General features: G+C 41.4%; 1 protein-coding gene and 1 pseudogene across 1 annotated transcript in view; one reads left to right on the forward strand and one right to left on the reverse strand.

The window, feature by feature from the left end:
* LOC110168344 (tensin-1-like) overlaps positions 1-18,630 on the forward strand; it is a 349,684-nt gene that overhangs the window by 72,392 nt on the left and 258,662 nt on the right. Inside the window, exon 2 of the mRNA XM_055153272.1 lies at positions 3,566-3,680. Within this exon, the coding sequence (XP_055009247.1) occupies positions 3,566-3,680 (115 nt within the window). The remainder of the gene's footprint in view (positions 1-3,565; positions 3,681-18,630) is intronic.
* LOC110166435 (tripartite motif-containing protein 16-like) lies at positions 7,866-10,170 on the reverse strand (annotated as a pseudogene).

Raw genomic sequence — 18,630 nt, forward strand, 5'->3', positions numbered from 1 at the left:
TTCTAATAATAAAGTGTTACTCAAACATGTGTGAATGAAACAAATCACAACTCCAGGTTTGTTTTTGAGGAGGAAACAACATCCATCCATTCTTTTTCTTCCACTTATCCGGGGCCGGGTCACGGGGGAAGCCATCTAAGCAGAAACTCCCAGACTTCCCTCACCCTGGACACTTCCTCCAGCTCCTCCATCGGGACCCCAAGGTGTTCCCAGGCCAGTCCAGAGACATAGTCCCTCCAGTGTGTCCTGGGTCTTCCCCGGGGCCTCCTCCCAGTGGGACATGCCCGGAACACCTCCCGAGGGAGGCGCCCAGGAGGCATCAGAACAGATGCCTGAGCCACCTTAGCTTCTCCTCTCCACGTGGAGGAGCAGCGGCTCTACTCCGAGCTCCTCCCGTGTGACTAAGCACCTCACCCTGTCTCTAAGGGAGCGCCCAGCCACTCTGCAGAGGAAACTCATTCCGACCGCTTGTATCCAAGATCTTTTCCTTTCGGTCATTACTCAACAACATTATTGCAACATTATTATCTTTAAACTGATCCGAAGGTTGATGGTTCAAATCCCGCTCTTGACATACAACATTATTGGTAGAGCGGGCAGATCCACTGACTCATAGGTTGGGGGTGTGACTCCAGCTCCCACAGATGAATGCTGCTGTTGTATATTTGGGACAAGACACTTAACCCACCTCACCCACAGTGTCTGTGGACATTTGTGTGTGTGTGTGTGTGTGTGTGGATGAGTTCCTTGATGTAAAGATGTAAAATGAAGAAGAAGATGTAAAGATGTTGAGTGCCTTACCATAAAGTTTATAGGACATGTATTGATTTTCAAATTTTGACATATATTGGTGAGATGTGTGTCATAGTTTTATACCCATCAAGGAGCAATTTGTGTTGTGTTGTTGTTGAAAAAAATATGCTGAAAAGAGAAGAGAGAATTCTACCTAAAAGTTCAGCACAATTTACACACAAGAAACACATTTTTTTCTGCTTCTCTCAACATTATTTCAACAAAGGCATTTTCTTATGCTTTTATTTGCCAAAAAATATTTCTGTGTACATTAAAGGAGTTTTGGCCCAGTGTACATGGTTGCTAGGTAACAGTGACAAAATTCCCTAGTGTGATGTCAGGATTTCCAACCAGGAAGTCAAATTTTAAACCCCAAAAACATCCAAGCTGTGAGAAAATGTGTACTTTTTTAATTTTTTATTTTTTTAAATTCTGAATTACAATTATATGTTTTGGAGGAATACTAGGTAGTCTAATTTGTCATATATTCTTTAAGTAAAAATCTGTCAAATTCTATAAGTGTTTTTGCAGTGTCTTGGTGATGTTCTGTGGACTGTACTTGCCCTTGAGCTGAAGATTGTATAGATTTCACAGATTGAATTCCTCTCCAATATGGCCGCCATATGTTCACTCAGGCCGGTCCAGAGCAGACTAATGGTTAACACATGGCACCGATCTGTAGAACAACCGAATAATGTTGACATCCCTTCTGTAAATCTACTGTATTTTTCGGACTAGAAGTTGATCTGGAGTATAAGTCGCACCAGCCAAAAAATGTGAAATGAAGAAGAAAAAAACATATATAAGTTGCTACGGACTATAAGTCGCAGTTTTGGGGGGAAATTTATTTTATAACATCAGAAACCAGGAGCCGATATTTCTTGAAGATCGTTAATTCTCCCGACGATTGATTAAGAAAATTTTACCAAATGCCCATCCCTACTTCGGAGTGTAAGTTGCAACAGCCAAAAAATGCATAATGAAGAAGAAAAAAACATATATAAGTTGCATCAGACAACAAGTTTTATTTTATAAAATCAGAGACCAGGAACCGACATTTCCTGTTGAAAGTCGGTCAGTCACTCAGCCTGCAACATGCCGAAGTGAAAAATGCACATTTAACGATGACTTGGACAAGAAATTCCCCGCTTTCCGTTACATTTGGGACAAGTAGGCCGTGTGCACAGTGTACAAAGCAGGTACATATGTGTTGGTGTCCAGTACAGGTGCCAGGGACCTCAAAGCACCAAGACACAGAAAAATATTAAAAAGCTTTGCCAGGTGAGAGTAGCTCAATGCCGTTGACGAGGCCCCACCTCCCACCCCCCGTACGGTGTCCTGGTTTTGACAAATGGAAATATGGTCACCCTAGTGTAGCATAAGGAGACGAGGCTGTGTCTGACAGCGCAGACACTGGAGTTGCGGCCTCACCATCAGCATCAACATCCCTCTGTCACAGAAAGAACATCTATATTCCACTGAGTCGTCTCCTTTAGTCCGACACAAGTTGAACTGCATCAGCACACAAGAGCTGTTTTTTTCTTTGCTTAGTTTATGCAAATGAGCCATGCAGTTTTACGTTTCGTTTCTGTGAGACTTGTGCAAAACTGAATTAAACACATTCTAATGTCAAACAGGCTGATGTGGCTCTAGAGTGGTTATGGTTTATATGCTGTAAAGTTGAATTTATTTATGCAGATTAGTAGTGCAGATAGTAATAATAATGATGATCATTTTAATATAAAAATGTTAATGATTAATCGAAAATCGATTGTTAATTCTCCGGACAATCGAATCGAAAAATTGAATCGAATGCCCATCCCTACTGCAGAGTGTAAGTCGCAACAGCCAAAAAATTTGTAATGAAGAAGAAAAAAAACATATATAAGTTGCTCCGGACTATAAGTCGCACTTTTGGGGGGAAATTTATTTTATAAAATCAGAGACCAGAAACCGATATTTCCTGTGTAAAATCAAGTTGTAGTAATAACAATAGAAGAGAGAACAACAGACTGTTAACGTCACATATGAACAGTTCTTCAGATAAACTATAACATAAACAACAGAACAGAACAAGTTTAACAAACTCTCCATCTCACTCCAAATCACTAAATCCATTCAATTCTTCATCCTTGGTGTCACTTCGGAGGTAAACAGAGCGTCGCTTCCTCTTCTGTGTCGCTGTCGTCAGACTCAGCATCAGTTCCAGTTAGAATTATTCGGGTCTTTCTGAATCCCGACAGGATGGTTTCAGTGTCACTGAAGTCCAGACTTTGTCCATCCATCCAGTGACTTCAGGAAAGTTTCATGGTGCATCCTCCCGCTGTCACAAGTTTCTCGCTCACTCCAAACTTTCTTTCTGCTGCTCGATTTCCATTTTCAGCTGCAGATTTCACGACTTGCAGTTTGTAATCTGCAAAATCTGATTTTCTTTTTGGGTTCATTTGTGTTCAGTTTTCTCAGTCGTCTTTATAAGTTTGTTTAAATGTTAAATTGTTCAGTGGTGCAGAAGTAATGGTGCGATCGACTGACATGATACAGACAGAACAGAGGCTCTTTCTGCAGGAGACATGTGCAGTAGAGTGAAGTGACAGTGGTGCAGGAGGAACAGGAGCAGCAGATACTCACACACAAGACTAGAACCTCTCACCACTTCACTGTCAACATTTTAATATATAAATCACACCAGAAACACCCAAACCATGAAAAAAGTGCAACATATAGTCTGAAAAATTCAAAATATTCTAATGCTGTTTCTGTGTTTGTGTTTTAGCCTGAGGAGCTGGAGGTGCTGCATTCACACACATTCCGACAGAAGAGTTTCAAGAAGTCCAAAGTCTGCAACGTGTGCAAACAGAGCATCCTCCAGGACGGCCTCATCTGCAGAGGTCAGTGAACGCTGCACACCATCGCATACGGTTCATACGTCAACGTCTTCTCCGTCACTTAAACTGACAAATGTGGAATTTTTTTTTTTTTTCACAATAGTTTAAGAAAGTGGTGGAATCATTCAGCACCAAAAACAGGAATAACAGTAATAACTTGAATGTAACTGACTTTAGATTAAAGACCGTCACACTCCGGGACATTTGACGCACGGCAAAGACTCACCTACAGTATTTTTTATGACCAATACCGTCTTTAAGTTTGTGTTATTCTTCCACACATGTCAAACTCCGCCCTGCAGCCAGCTGTTTGTAACCAGGACAGTCCTGTGTGATGTCACATAGTACAAATGGTCTTCAATCCAAGTTTGTATTTCAAATGGATGACTATCTTTTATAGGATTTTTTTTTTCTGTGTGTATGTGTGTGTGTGAGTTTATGGGCAATATTATGAATAGTAAATGGGTCCGGTCAAGCAGTAACGGAGGGAAACAGGGGCAGATTTTTGACATTCAAATGTTCTTATTCAGAAACTAGAGGAACTATTGAAATAAGTAAAGTATCAGAATGTAGGAAAGAGTTACACTCCAACAGGGTCAAGTTAAACCTGTGATATTCTTTCAAGTTGTTGACAAAAAATTTAAAAACTCATGTTGGTAACAGAGGGAATGAAATATGCAACACTTTTTGGGCAATAAATCCAAACAGTGATAACTCTTGGTTCTCACTTCCATATCCTTAACAAACTGGTTTGAATATTTGCTTCATATAGTTTTCTACCATATGGTACAAGATTAGGTTGAAAAACCTCTTACTTTTTGACTCATGAGATTTTTTATTAAGAAAGGTCATGGTAACGGAGGGAAAAGTAACGGAGGGAAAATTGTACAAGCAAGTAGAAGGTGCAGGATTTTATATAATTTGTCAACTTTTTTCTTCTGAATACTTTAATATTACTTCAAAATGAAAGGAAACTATTTCTATAAAATATGTCAGTCCTTCCAAGCAAATTTTTATCATTTTAAATACTTTTTTTTTTTTTAAATCATGTACCTTCATCAACAGTTCAAAGATGGAATAACACAAGATATGATGAAATACATCCATTTATTGACATGATTTTGCAGGTCTTTGAAATTTGGGAAATAATTTTTGTTCCATGTTTCATACATGGTCTGTTTAAAACATATGGAACTTTAGAACCAAAAATGGTACAGAAAAAAGGTCAACAGTTTCATAAACTAGAGTACATATGTATCTGTTCAATACATTTTTATATCAGATGCATTAACTTGAATTTTTGGCCTTGTTGTTTACTTCTGCTTGACCAGGCCCAAATGAGGATGATGTGTATCTGCATCTGCACTGTAACTTTTGTCATGTTACTTTTATTGTATTTTTACTGCTGTTTCATAACTATATGTGGCTTGCATCAAAATGATTTCATAAAAATTTATAAAAAAAAAAAAAAAAGAAATTGCAGAGGCCACTGGAGGTCGCTCAAACTTAGATTTAGATTTTGCAGATCTGCCTCGTCTTTGCCTCTGGGAGCATTTTAACAGAACCACTGTTGTTTGTGAGTCTTGCAGTGATCATTTTATGTCTGTTCAACACTCTGTGGTGTTATTTAGGTTACAGTGGTGGAAATGCAGTACTTGCAGGAAAAAGTATCTGTATTTGTGTCAGTTCAGTAGAAAGCCTGAGAGCCAAAAAAATAAATTGCTCTGAGGGCCACATTTGGCCTGGCAGAGATAGTTTGGACCCCCTGAACTAGACCTTACAAACCTGCAGGGGCAGATAAACAAATCAACTGCATTTGACAGTCGGATACTATTTTGATGGTGTTTTCTTGTTGAAAGTAACATTGCAGTGATGTCATGTTGGTGGTGTTTTACATGTATTTCTATGGTGGAATGTTGAGCTGTTATCATTACACACATTTGCAAATGGTGTCAAACTAGTTTTAAGAAGTTCTGAAAACTGAAAGAAAAAATCTGAAATGGATTTAAGAGCACATTTTGAGGAGCCTGTGATCAGTCTGAGTGTTCATGGTTCTGTTCAGGAGTTTGATTTTCAACTAAAAGGTGAGAGAGACTGTAAGTTTGTGTGTTTACAGCTCACCTGTTGTAATTCCAACTAAACAAGACTTAAACTCATCCACAAGGGAAATGATTTGGACACAGTCGCTCACACATCACAATATAATATAATAACAAAGAAAAAATATATAAATGGTAATAATAACTTCTAAATAAGTAGCAAAAAGAAAGTTCAGACAGAGTAATGTCTCCAGTTAGAATCACAGCCCCAGCGTCTGGAAAAGCACCACACTGTATCAGACTAAAGCATTATGATGATTCAATAGAGCTGATGGGTGTTTGTCAAACTCACTGAACCAGGCCTCACCTCACAAGTCACACCACAACTGTACAATCTGTTTATTTACAGTAACACATCTACAATACATGTCTTTGGTTTTATTTATTTAGTTGGAATGAAAACTTTGTTATCAGAGAATTGACAATAAAATGATGAAACTATTCAGAAATACATGACATTCTAAAACTCCAGACATTATAACATAGAGTAAATATAAAGAAGTTCAAATCCTGACATGATGATAAATCCATTGGAACTGTGGATATTCCAGAGTGATGCTTGAGTTCATTTTGGAGTCAGATCTGCTGCTGCACAAATGGATCTGTCCACTAGGTGTCACTATTGTAACAGTGTTGTGCACTGAGACCTTGTGCTGCTTTTAACATGTGGAACATTCCAACATAATAATATTATCTCCATAGAAACAAGCAGGTGGAAGACTCCCCACCACAAAAGTGACATAGTGCACCTTTAAATATGTCTGTTTTTTCTTAAATCACACCTATTCTGCACAATCCTCTTTTCTGACCTTTGAACCATGTTCTAGTAGTTTCCTTCTCTTTGACCCTCTGAAGTTGTGTTTACAGTAGGGCTGGGCAAAAATAAAAATAAAAAAATAATCGCAATTAATCGCATGTTATATGCAAAACCAATGAATGAATTAAAAAGTAGAGAATAGTGCAGTTTTATTGGAAATGTAAATGAAAGAGCCAAACATTTGTTGTGCAAACAGCATTTCTTTCACAGGGGAACCCCCAGAGTCTTCAAGGTGTTCAGTGAAGGCTCAAGAAAAAATATGAAATGGACTTTTGTACTGTTAATATATTTTTAAATATTGTTTATGCAGTGAGTAATAAACACTACTACTATGAATCATTTCTAGATCATTGTTATAAACTTGGACTGATATTTCTTGGGAAACAAAGGGTTAATATAATGACAAATATAACATTTTTTCTTCCAGTGGTATCTGGGTAAATCAGTGACTCCCCCTGCAGCACTAAAGAAACAAGCTCAGCTCAGAGCGCACGTTGCATCTCACGTGGTCAGAAAAAGACGTGTAAAGAAAAGACGTCAAACTTAAAGAAACACTCGTGATGGACTTTTTCAAAATAAAAGCCAATGAGAAACAGACGTTTACAAATAAATAAATAAATAATAAAAACTGCATTAACAGCGTTAAAATAATTGTCGGTGTTAATGACTTAATTAGTTAACACAAAATTCACTTGTTAACGTGCCCGGCCCTAGTTTACAGTGATTCTTCCATGTTTGAGTCGTCTTTATTCTCCTGTGTTCAAGACGTCATCGCTCTGATCTAGCCCTGTTTTCACCTCCACCGACACACGCCCCTGTCACATACACACTTCCTTCTACAAGTTTAGTTTCATAATCCATCATACATGTAGGATTCAGCAGCATTGTGTTATTATTTTGGTACAAATGTTAAAAAAAGCTCTGTTCTAGTGTGAATGTGCAGCTCTCCATAGGAGGAGCCACAGCTCGTGCCGCTTTGTTGTGATGACGTTTACAGCGACGTCAGCTCCCATTGGACACCACAGTTTTCTAACACACAAGTCAGAGGATTTGTTTCTTTTATTCATTCATATTAGATCAATATTGTGATTTGAAAATATGCAGCAAAATACAACATCATCTCTAATCTATAACAGGCCGATTTTAATCTGTGACATTCTTATTCCACTGCTTTTGTCCTTGGACTTTACTAAAACAAACATTTTCTTATTTTCTAATCTCACTATTTTCATAATAAATTCTAGATTTTGAGACAGAAAAAAACACATGAAACAGATTGATTTCAGAATGTATTTGTGATTGAAAAGTTCCAGTGTAAAGATGGTGCTGTTTGTCTTCATCATTATATAACCAGTGTTCCTCATTCTGTGGCCCTGAGCAACTTTTACAATTCTGATTCAAGTCGACACAAAACACAGTTCCATGTACACACAGAAACACAGAGCACACACACCATCACTGCTCCAGTCTGACATGACATTTACACACACTTACATGAGCAACAACATTGGAAATAAAAGTTCTAATCAAGTTAAAACAGTGTCTGATGTAAAATATATAGAGAATAATATAATAATACAAATGTGAAGAGTTTAGTTTTCTAATAATATGAACAGTAACATGTCATTTTCATCATGTCTTTACAATGATTCTACTTCTGATACAAACCAAGACCATTACAAAGTTACTCAGGATTTTATTCATTGTTCTAATGTTTTATCTCGTTTTGATACTAGTTTTACAATCAGTTGGAGTCGAAACAAGGATTTTAGAGACAACCCTGACAAAAAGATTTAAACTTTATCGAATTAGTTTTTAAAAAAAAACACACACATTTGATCTTAAACTGTGAAGAACAAAGCTCCTATTTGAGTTTAAGGAAATGTGCAGTGTCTCCAACAGAAACAAACAAGCCCCTACTAAACCAGACACCAGCGTAGAGAGGCTGAGTGAACCTGGTCTGGACTCTGTGGAGGAGGCTCATGGTTCTTTCAGAGACGCTGTAAAACGCCAAAACCCCTGCACTGTGGTCCAGGTAAACCCCGATTCTGGACCCGACTGGACCTGAGACCTGGGACTTGACTTTGTTAAACCAAAATGAATAACTGTTAGATTCACACTCCAAGGCCCAGGATTTATCATTGTATCCAAATTCACTTTCATCAGAGCCTCCTTTCCTCTGAATATCTCTGTATGAAACTGCTATACGAGCACACACTCACGCTCCACTCCACCTCCCAGTAACAGCGACCCGTCAGACTCTCTCTGCTCAGGACCTGATACCACCACTGAATCTGTCTGGATGATCTGGATAACTCTGTTGTTCACTCATAAATGTTACTCTTCTGTTTCCATCAGACAGAGACAGTCTGGTGTGAACTGTGTTTGGGTCCAGAGTGATTTCTGTAGAATATTGTAAGAAGTCGTCTCTGGAGCTGGGTTCAGCTGGTGCCAGTAAAACCTGGACTGGACTCAGAGTGAGCTGGAGTGTGTCTCTGAGCTTGGACACAGCTCTGGTCACTTCCTCAAAGTAGCTCCGGTCCCCTGTGTGAATGGTGTGTGTCTCTGTGCTCTGTGTGTGTGGGGACAGTGAAGTGTAGACCTGTATAAACTGGTTATGATCCTGGGTGAGGGCCAGTGTGTCCAGCTCAGAGAGGCTCCTCTTCAGCCCCTCACGTCCTGCTGCAGTTGGTCCTGGAGCTCTTGGACTCGGCTCAGTTGGGTCTGCTCCTGGGAGCGGATCTGCTGCTCCACTTCAGAGCGTCTTTTGTCCAGGAGAAGGGCCATCTGTGTGAAGCTGTCCCCGCTGCGCTGCACTGCTGTCTGGGCAGAGCGTCTGATGTCCTGGGCCTCCTGTTGGAGCCTCTTCAGGTCTGTCTCTTTGTGCTGGAGGTTCTGGAGCAGCAGGGCCCTCCTGGCCGGCAGCTCTGCCTGCCTCTGAGCCCTCTCTGAGGCAGAGGCTCACTATGTCATGACCCTTATGTTGGTCCACAGAGCAGAAGGAGCAGAGCAGTCTGCTGGTCACTGCGGCAGAATAGATCCATCACTTGTGGTTGTTCAGAGCAGATGTTTTCCTGGAGCGTGTGAGACGGCTCCACCAGCTGGTGTTTCTTAAACGCTGCAGCTTCATGATGAGGCTGTAGGTGGCGCTCACAGTAAGAGGCCACACACTGCAGACAGGACTGGACAGCTCTCAGCTTCCTCCCAGTGCACACATCACAGGACACATCCTGAGGTCCGGCATAGCAGCGAGCAGCAGGGGGCGCTGTCTTCTTCATCTGCTCTACTAAACCTGCTAACATGATGTTTTTAACCAGGACAGGCCTGGGGCTGAAGCTGAGGCGACATTCAGGACAGCTGTAGAGCTGCTTGTCGTCCTCTTGGTCCCAGTGCTGTTGGACACAGTTCCTGCAGTAGCTGTGTCCACAGGGAATAGTCACAGGATCCTTCAGTAGATCCAAACACACGGAGCAGGAAAAGGCTTCTTGGTCGAGTGTTTTCTGCGCCATCTCTCCTGGATCACAAACACTTGGACTTTGACACAAATGAAACTTCAGAGTGGAGTGAGAGGTGTGGGAGGAGCCACACCCACAGCTCTGTGTAGATGTGAGGAGGAAGTGGCAGCTCTTAAAGACACACACATGTTTTAATGTGACACAGTTAATGTATCAACAAACACAACCTTCATCAAGGCTCTTTCTATGAGAACGTGTGGTTTAGTCTCAGTCTAGACCAGTTGAGTTTTAAACTGGTTTAGTCCTGTTTACTTCTGGTTTGAATTTGTTTAGTTTTGTTTATTCAGCATCTGAAATAACCAGTTGGACAGTCTGAGAGTCACATGTGATTCTTTCGCTCCTTTTTCTCACTATGATGTTGCATTAGTGTGTTGCAACACTGTAATATCTCCTTTGTGCCCAAACCTTTGACCAGGAGTTATCCCCAAACATCTCGAAAATAAAGATGCTTTTTTTTTTTTTTTTTTTTGTTTTGTTTTCATATTTTTTTCTTAATGAAGGTAACACCTGAAACATTAAATGCCTTCGTCAACCATGAAATGAAGAAGTACTTCTTGGTATTTAAATCTAAATATATTCGTAGCTCTCAAAAAACATAATCAGCAGAGGCAGGTAGAGTGGCCAACAACTCTGTGAATAATATTACTTCAAATAAATTTTAAAGTAATGATTCATGAAGATGCTCAAGTAAGAGTCACTTTACTAACATCTCATTTACAGTTTGTTTAAGTGGAAGGACAAAACATGAAATAATGCACAAAAACGTGTCTGGACCAGTGGACCAGAGCTGACCCAGGATCCTGGAGGATTCAGTCTATATTGTGCATGATTTAGATTGATGGAAAAACGAGCAGACACAGGCAGAGCATGCAAACTCCACCTGAAAACCCCCTCTAGAAATCAAGTGGTTTGGATGTGTTGGTTGTAATTGTCCCTGTTCAGCACTAGGAGCAGCAGAGCTCTAGTTTCTTGCACTGGCTCTGTTCACATTCAAGTCACATTTCCTGGTCCTGATCTGGAAAAAGAATCTTCCATCAAACAAACGTCGCTCAGTTTCCCACAAAATGACAAATCCTGGATGAATATGAATCCAAAAATCCTAGTAGTCCTACTCTAGTTCTCCCTGTGTGGGTCATGTGGCAGAGGCAGGATCTGGACCAGGATCTGAACTGGATTTCCAGAGATCTCCTAAGAACCTGGTCTATATGCAAGGTGAATGTGTTGTTCTCCCAGCAGAATGGTGAAAGTTACAAGAAGAAATGCCAAATCAATGCTCTAACGCTTTATTCATTTTAGTGGGACAAAGTAAAGGGTCTTCTTATCAGGGCTGTGCTTTGAATAGAATGAAATCAGGATGGAGATTTGGAATGGTCAGTGATCAGATTGTGAAACATTTTCCACCATTTGAACAGCTGCCATTGTTGTGGACCTGTGTGTTCTAAAAGCAAACTGATGTTCATTCAAGATCTGATTCACTTCACAGAACCATCCAGCTTTGAACAAACCATGTGTCGAAAATCAAACTTTACACAAGTGTGAAAGCAAAGAAACGCCTCCCAATTACAAAACTAATATTTGTCCCCCGACTTTTTGCCATCCTGTTTTACCGTATGACCAGTGTTGGGGAGTAACAGATTACATGTACCAGAGTTACTCATCAGAGTACAAATGATGAGTAACTGTATTCAGTTACAGTTACAGTTTCATGAGTGGTCATTGGATTACAGTTACTTTGTTGAAAGAAATGGATTACACGGTGGTAATGTTCCTGTTTTCACATTTTGGGCTATATCCCTTTTTTTTTTTTTTTTTTTTTTTGTTAATTCTACTCATTGCCGGAAAACAAACTAAAACCAGGTTACCAACCAGGACTAAACCAGGNATGCTCTGCACACAAGCCTACGTCATGTCAAACATACAGAAAACATGACAGAAAATGATACACTACACCTTCACAAACCTGACACAATGACACACCTGACACACACTGCAGGGAAACGTGGGTGTTTTTGGAGTGTGTACGTAGTATACCTGTGCTATAGAAGACTCAGAAATACAGAGACACGCCTCAGCCAAGTATGAGCTCCTCTCCTCCAATCCTCTTGTCCTCTACATATCCTGCACTCCTCTGGCCTCTCTTCCGCTCATCCTCCACTCCTCTGCCCGCTCCTCCTCTACTCCTATGGTCGCTGTTCTTCTTTGTGAATCCAGGTCTCAGACTGGGCACGTGACAGAGTCGGTGTAAATGAGGAGTTAGTAGGATGAACTCTGACTGTGTGTGACTTAGCAAAGGGAGAGGGGAATACAGCATTTTAAAAACAGTAACATGGCGATCTAAAAATGTTACACATTAACAGTTAATACCCACAGAAGTAAAATATTCCTCTTTAAATAAAGTGTATGCGTGTGTGTGCATGTGTATGTGTGAGCGTGCGTGTGTGCATGTATGTGTGTATGTATGTACGTGTGCATGTATGTGCATGTATGTGCGTGTGCATATATGTACGTGTGCATGGATGTATGAGTGTGTGCATGTATGTGCGTGTGTATGTACAGTATGTATGTACGTGTGCATGTATGTGTGTATGTATGTATGAGCATGTGCATGTATGTGCGTGTGTATATATGTGCGTGTGTATATATGTGCGTGTGTATATATGTGCATGTGTATGTATGTATGTACGTGTGTATGTTTGTGTGTATGTATGTATGTGCGTGTGCATGTATGTGTGTGTATGTATGTATGTGCGTGTGCATGTATGTGTGTGTGTATGTATGTATGAGCGTGTGCATGTATGTGCGTGTGTATATATGTATGTGCATGTATGTGCATGTGTATATATGTGTGTGTGTATGTATGTATGTACGTGTGCATGTATGTGCGTGTGTATATATGTGTGTGTGTGTATATATGTGCGTGTGTATATATGTGCATGTGCATGTATGTATGTACATGGGCATGTTTGTGCGTGTGCATGTTTGTGCATGTGTATGTATGTATGTGCGTGTGCATGTATGTGCATGTGTATATATGTGTGTGTGTGTATGTATGTATGTACGTGTGCATGTATGTGCGTGTGTATGTATGTGCATATGTATGTGTGTGCATGCGTGCATTTATGTTCGTGTCTGTATGTATGTATGTATTTTATGTATGTGCATGTGCATGTATGTGCGTGTGTATATATGTGCGTGTGTATGTACGTTTGTGTGCATGTATGTGCGTGTCTATGTAAGTGCATATGTATGTGTGTGTGTGCATGCGTGCGAGCATTTATGTTCGTGTCTGTATGTATGTATGTGCGTGTGCATGCATGTGCGTGTGTATGTATGTGCGTGTGTATGTATGTGCATACGTATGTGTGTGCGTGCATTTATGTCCGTGTCTGTATGTATGTGTGTGCATGTGTATGTATGTGCGTGTGTATGTGCATGTATGTGTGCGTGTGCATGTGTATGTATGTGTCTGCAGGTATGTGCGTTTGTATGTGTGGGCGTGTGTGTGTGCGTGCATGTGTGTGCATGTGCATTTGCATGTGTGTGTGTGTGTGTGTGCATGTATGTATGTGTGTATATGTGTGTGTTTGTGTTGTTGGTGTGACAGAGAGTGGTCCTTGCTCTGTCCCTGTTGTGGCAGAGTGGTTGTCCTGTCTGAGTTAGGAGGTTGTGGGTTGGATTCCTGGTGACTTCCTAACATGGTAAGGCGCTCTCGTCTCTCCTGTTTTGGAAGTGTCTGTGTGTTCCTGTGGCAGTCGCCTCGCGCCCTGGACTGGACCTCCTGTTTGTTATTATTACACTGAATTATATCAAACAGCAGCGGTGAGAATATGTGACCGAGACTCCTGCTCATGACAAACACACCACAGACAACACATGAACACAACTGTGGGAATTAAAGCTGCACTATGTCACTTTTCTAGTGGAGCGTCAGGCACCTTGTCTCTGTGGTAATAGAATATAATGCTATAATGTATGGACAGGCACCAGGTCAGATCTGTGGAGAGTAGTAGAAGTAGTGGTAGAGGTAGCAGTAGCAGTAGCAGTAGTAGTAGTAGTAGTAGTAGTAGTAGTAGTAGTAGTAGTAGTAGTAGTAGCAGTAGTAGTAGTAGCAGTAGTAGTAGTAGTAGTAGTAGTAGTAGTAGTAGTAGTAGTAGTAGCAGCAGTAGTAGTAGTAGTAGTAGTAGTAGCAGTAGTAGTAGTAGTAGTAGTAGTAGTAGTAGTAGTAGTAGTAGTAGTAGCAGTAGCAGTAGTAGTAGTAGTAGCAGTAGTAGCAGTAGTAGTAGTAGTAGTAGCAGTAGTAGTAGTAGTAGTAGTAGTAGTAGTAGTAGTAGTAGTAGTAGTAGCAGTAGCAGTAGTAGTAGTAGTAGCAGTAGTAGCAGTAGTAGTAGTAGTAGTAGTAGCAGTAGTAGTAGTAGTAGCAGTAGTAGTAGTAGTAGTAGTAGCAGTAGTAGTAGTAGTAGTAGTAGTAGTAGTAGTAGCAGTAGTAGTAGTAGCAGTAGTAGTAGTAGTAGTAGTAGTAGTAGTAGTAGTAGTAGAGTAGTAGTAGTAGTAGTAGTAGTAGTAGCAGTAGCAGTAGCAGTAGTAGTAGTAGTAGTAGTAGTAGCAGTAGTAGTAGTAGTAGTAGTAGTAGTAGCAGTAGTAGTAGAGTAGTAGCAGTAGTAGTAGTAGTAGTAGTAGTAGCAGTAGTAGTAGTAGTAGTAGCTAGTAGTAGTAGTAGTAGTAGTAGCAGTAGCAGTAGTAGCAGTAGCAGTAGTAGTAGTAGTAGTAGTAGTAGTAGTAGCAGTAGTAGTAGTAGTAGTAGTAGTAGCAGTAGTAGCAGTAGTAGCAGTAGCAGTAGTAGCAGTAGTAGCAGTAGTAGTAGTAGTAGTAGTAGTAGTAGTAGTAGTAGCAGTAGCAGTAGTAGTAGTAGTAGTAGTAGTAGTAGTAGTAGCAGTAGTAGTAGTAGTAGTAGCAGTAGTAGTAGTAGTAGTAGTAGTAGCAGTAGTAGTAGTAGTAGTAGTAGTAGCAGTAGTAGTAGTAGTAGTAGTAGTAGTAGTAGTAGTAGTAGTAGTAGTAGTAGTAGCAGTAGTAGTAGTAGCAGTAGTAGTAGTAGTAGTAGTAGTAGTAGAAGTAGTAGTAGTAGTACTAGTAGTGGTAGCAGTAGCAGTAGAAGTAGTGGTAGCAGTAGCAGTAGTACTAGTACTAACAGTAGTAGTCGTAGCAGCAGTGGCACTAATAGTAGTAGTAGCAGTAGATTTGTAGTAGTGGTAGTAGTCATAGCAGTACCACTAGTACTAGTAGTAGCAGTAATAGTAGTAGTGGTAGTAGTACTGGTAGCAGTAGTAGTAGTATTAGTAGTAGTAGTAGTAGTAGTAGGAGCAGTACTAGTAGCAGTAGTAGCAATAGAAGTAGCAGTAGTAGTAGTAGTGGTAGCAATCATAGTAGTAATAGTAGTAGTAGTAGCAATCGTAGTAGTGGTAGTAGTAGTAGCAGTAGCAGTAGTAGTAGCAGTAGTAGTGCTAGCAGTAGTATTAGTAGAGGCAGTTGCAGTAGTTGTAGTAGTACCAGTAGTCTAATGAAGCAGTATCAGCAGTAGTAACAGTAGCAGAGGCAGTAGTAGGTGTAGTAGTAGGTGTAGTAGGTGTAGTAGTAGTAGCAGTAGCAGAGGCAGTAGTAGGTGTAGTAGTAGTAGTAGTAGTAGTAGTATCTATATTTATCCGTGTGTAGTGGTCCTGTGTGTTACTGGGTGGAGGTCCTCTGTGTTTTTGCCACAGTCTGTAATCAACACGTCAAACTCACTCCGAGCTTTAACCCTTTAGACACACATCACACTCTGGAGTTCAACGTTAGTAAAAATACTTTTACGTCAGTTAAATTGTAGTTTGTGGAAAAAAAAGTTCTGAGTTCTAAAACGGAATCCCACTGCCTACGTCTCCGACACGGAAAACTCCATCCAAAACGCAGAGACGGTTTACGCACAAGGAAGGACTTTTCTAGGACTAAAGGGGAGAGTGATGGGGAAGAGGGGCGGGGTCTGGAGGACTAAAGGGGGGAGGAGGGGCGGGGTCTGGGGGACTAAAGGGGAGAGTGAGGGGGAAGGAGAGGGGCGTCTGGAGGCTAAAATGTAGGCAAGATGGGAGGAGGAGGGGAGGGTCTGGAAGACTAAAGGGGAGAGTGAGTGGGAGGAGGAGGGGCGGGGTCTGGAGGATGAAAGGGGAAAGGAGGAGTGGGGTCTGGGGGACTAAAGGGGAGAGTGACGGGGGAAGAGGGGCAGGGCCTGGAGGACTAAAGGGGGGAGGAGAGGCGAGGTCTGGAGGATTAAAGGGAAGAGTGACCTTGAAAAGGGGAGAGGGGTGGGGTTTGGAGGACTAAAGGGGACAGGAAGGGTGGGGTCTGGAGGACTAAAGGGGAGAGTGAGGGGTGAGGAGGGGTGGGGACTGGAGGACTAAAGGGAAGAGCGAGGGGAGAGGAGGGACAGAGTTTTGAGGACTAAAGGGAAGAGCGAGGGCAGAGGAGGGACAGAGTTTTGAGGACTAAAGGGGAGAGTGAGGGGTGAGAAGGGGCAGGCCTTTGAGGACTGAAGGGAATGTCGAACGGTAAGGAGGGGCGGGGTCTAGAGGACTAAAGGGGAGAGTGAGGGGTGAGGAGGGGCATGGACTGGCGGACTAAAGGGAAAAGCGAGGGGAGAGGAGGGACATAGTTTTGAGGACTAAAGGGGAGAGTGAGGAGTGAGGAGGGGCAGGCGTTTGAGGACTGAAGGGAACGGCGAACGATAAGGAGGGGCGGGGTCTAGAGGACTAAAGGGGAGAGCAAGGAGTGAGGAGGGGCAGGGACTGGCGGACTAAAGGGAAGAGCGAGGGGAGAGGAGGGGAGGGGTCTAGAGTACTAAAGGGGAGAGTGAGGGGTGAGGAGGGCCATGGACTGGCGGACTAAAGGGAAGAGCGAGGGGAGAGGAGGGGCGGGGTCTAGAGGACTAAAGAGGAGAGCGAGAAGAGAGGAGGGGCGGGGTCCAGAGGTATAAGGAGCAGTGTGATTGGTCTACCAGGTGTCCACGCTTCAAATCCGCCCCTGCCTCCAGGTGTTTGTATCAGAAATTGGCTGTAACAGGGCAGTCCTGTGTGATGTCAGGTAGTACTTGAAATTACAGAAGCCACTGGAGGCAGCACAGACTTTAGATGTGGGCTTTTTTGATGAGAAAGCTGCAAATGTACCTAGTTTACCTACATTGCCAAAAAAAAGTCAGTTCTGTTCATACATCACATGCACAGTTGATCTGGTGTTTCGTTTCCCTTTAAATAAAATACTGTTAACTACCTTTTGGTGAAATGAGTAGTCTAAGCTGCCATATGCATTTTAAGTACAGAGTCAGGGTTTAATTATACTTTCACTCGACTACATTTGTAAACAGTGTACAGGAGTGGAACAGACCATTCTCACAGCTCAGAGGGGGAGGTGTAGTAACATGTGTATGTGCACGTGATTGTCGTTTCTAATAATCAGCTTGGGTCTTTTTCATGGAGACGTCTGCAGCCAATCCTGTCAGTAAAGGCATGATTTTGTTCGTATTTTTTCACAATTTATTTAATGGCCATGTAATAGGTCTTAGTAATCTACTGTATTCATGACGCCGTTGCTCTGATCTACCCTCGTTTTCACCACCACCGGTACACGTCCACTGTAACGTAAAACATAATGTAACTTAAAATATAAAAATCAGATCTTACAAAAATACCTAGAAGACAAGATATATTGGTTTCACAAGTGAACCATGACTACTGGCTAGATCAGGTGTGTCAAACTCATTTTGGTCCGGGGGCCGTATCCAACCTATTTTGATCCCAAAGGGGCCGGATCAGAAAACTCACGGCATATAAACCCCAAAAATAACAATAAGTTCAAATATTTGTGCAGAGAAACACAAATCTATTACAGAAATCTATTTAATTGATGAAAAATGCAATTTCAACACAATGTTTGAACATTAAAACTTGTAAGTAAAAAGGAATAAGTCAGTTTTTCTTGGAAAATCCTGCACTTGGACGTCCACTTTTCTCATTTTTAACATTTTGCAGTCAAAACGATCGTCCTTTAAGAGCGTTTGGAAAGAGACAAGTCTTCATTTGTGCTGCTCTGGTGGGAGGAGCCATGCACAGAGGCGCTGGAGACGCTGCTATGCTCAGCACCACAGAAAATTGCCAATATTTTAATAGAAAATATTATTAAAATATTTTAGTAGAAAATCAGCCAAAGGCCAGATTAAAGGTCTTGGAGGGTTAGATCCAGTCCCCGGGCCATATGTTTGACACCCCTAGGCTAAATGCTTTTTTTCTTTAACATTTTCTTTAACATTTTCTTTAACATTGCCTTTTGTTTTGATGTGATCATGGGCGATGAATTTTGTTCCTTCTTTGTCATTGTTGTCGGTTTGTGAGACCGTAGACAAGGGGAAAAAAAGGTCCTTGAATTTTTTCATTCTCATTGTGGTTAGTTTTGTGCGATCGTGGACGATGGGCTTCTGTATGGAACAACCTGAGTGCTGATAA

The sequence above is a fragment of the Boleophthalmus pectinirostris genome, unplaced genomic scaffold, assembly GCF_026225935.1.
Source record: "Boleophthalmus pectinirostris isolate CB_2022bp ecotype Guang Dong unplaced genomic scaffold, ASM2622593v1 HiC_scaffold_1, whole genome shotgun sequence".
In the NCBI taxonomy this organism is placed as follows: Eukaryota; Metazoa; Chordata; class Actinopteri; order Gobiiformes; family Gobiidae; genus Boleophthalmus; species Boleophthalmus pectinirostris.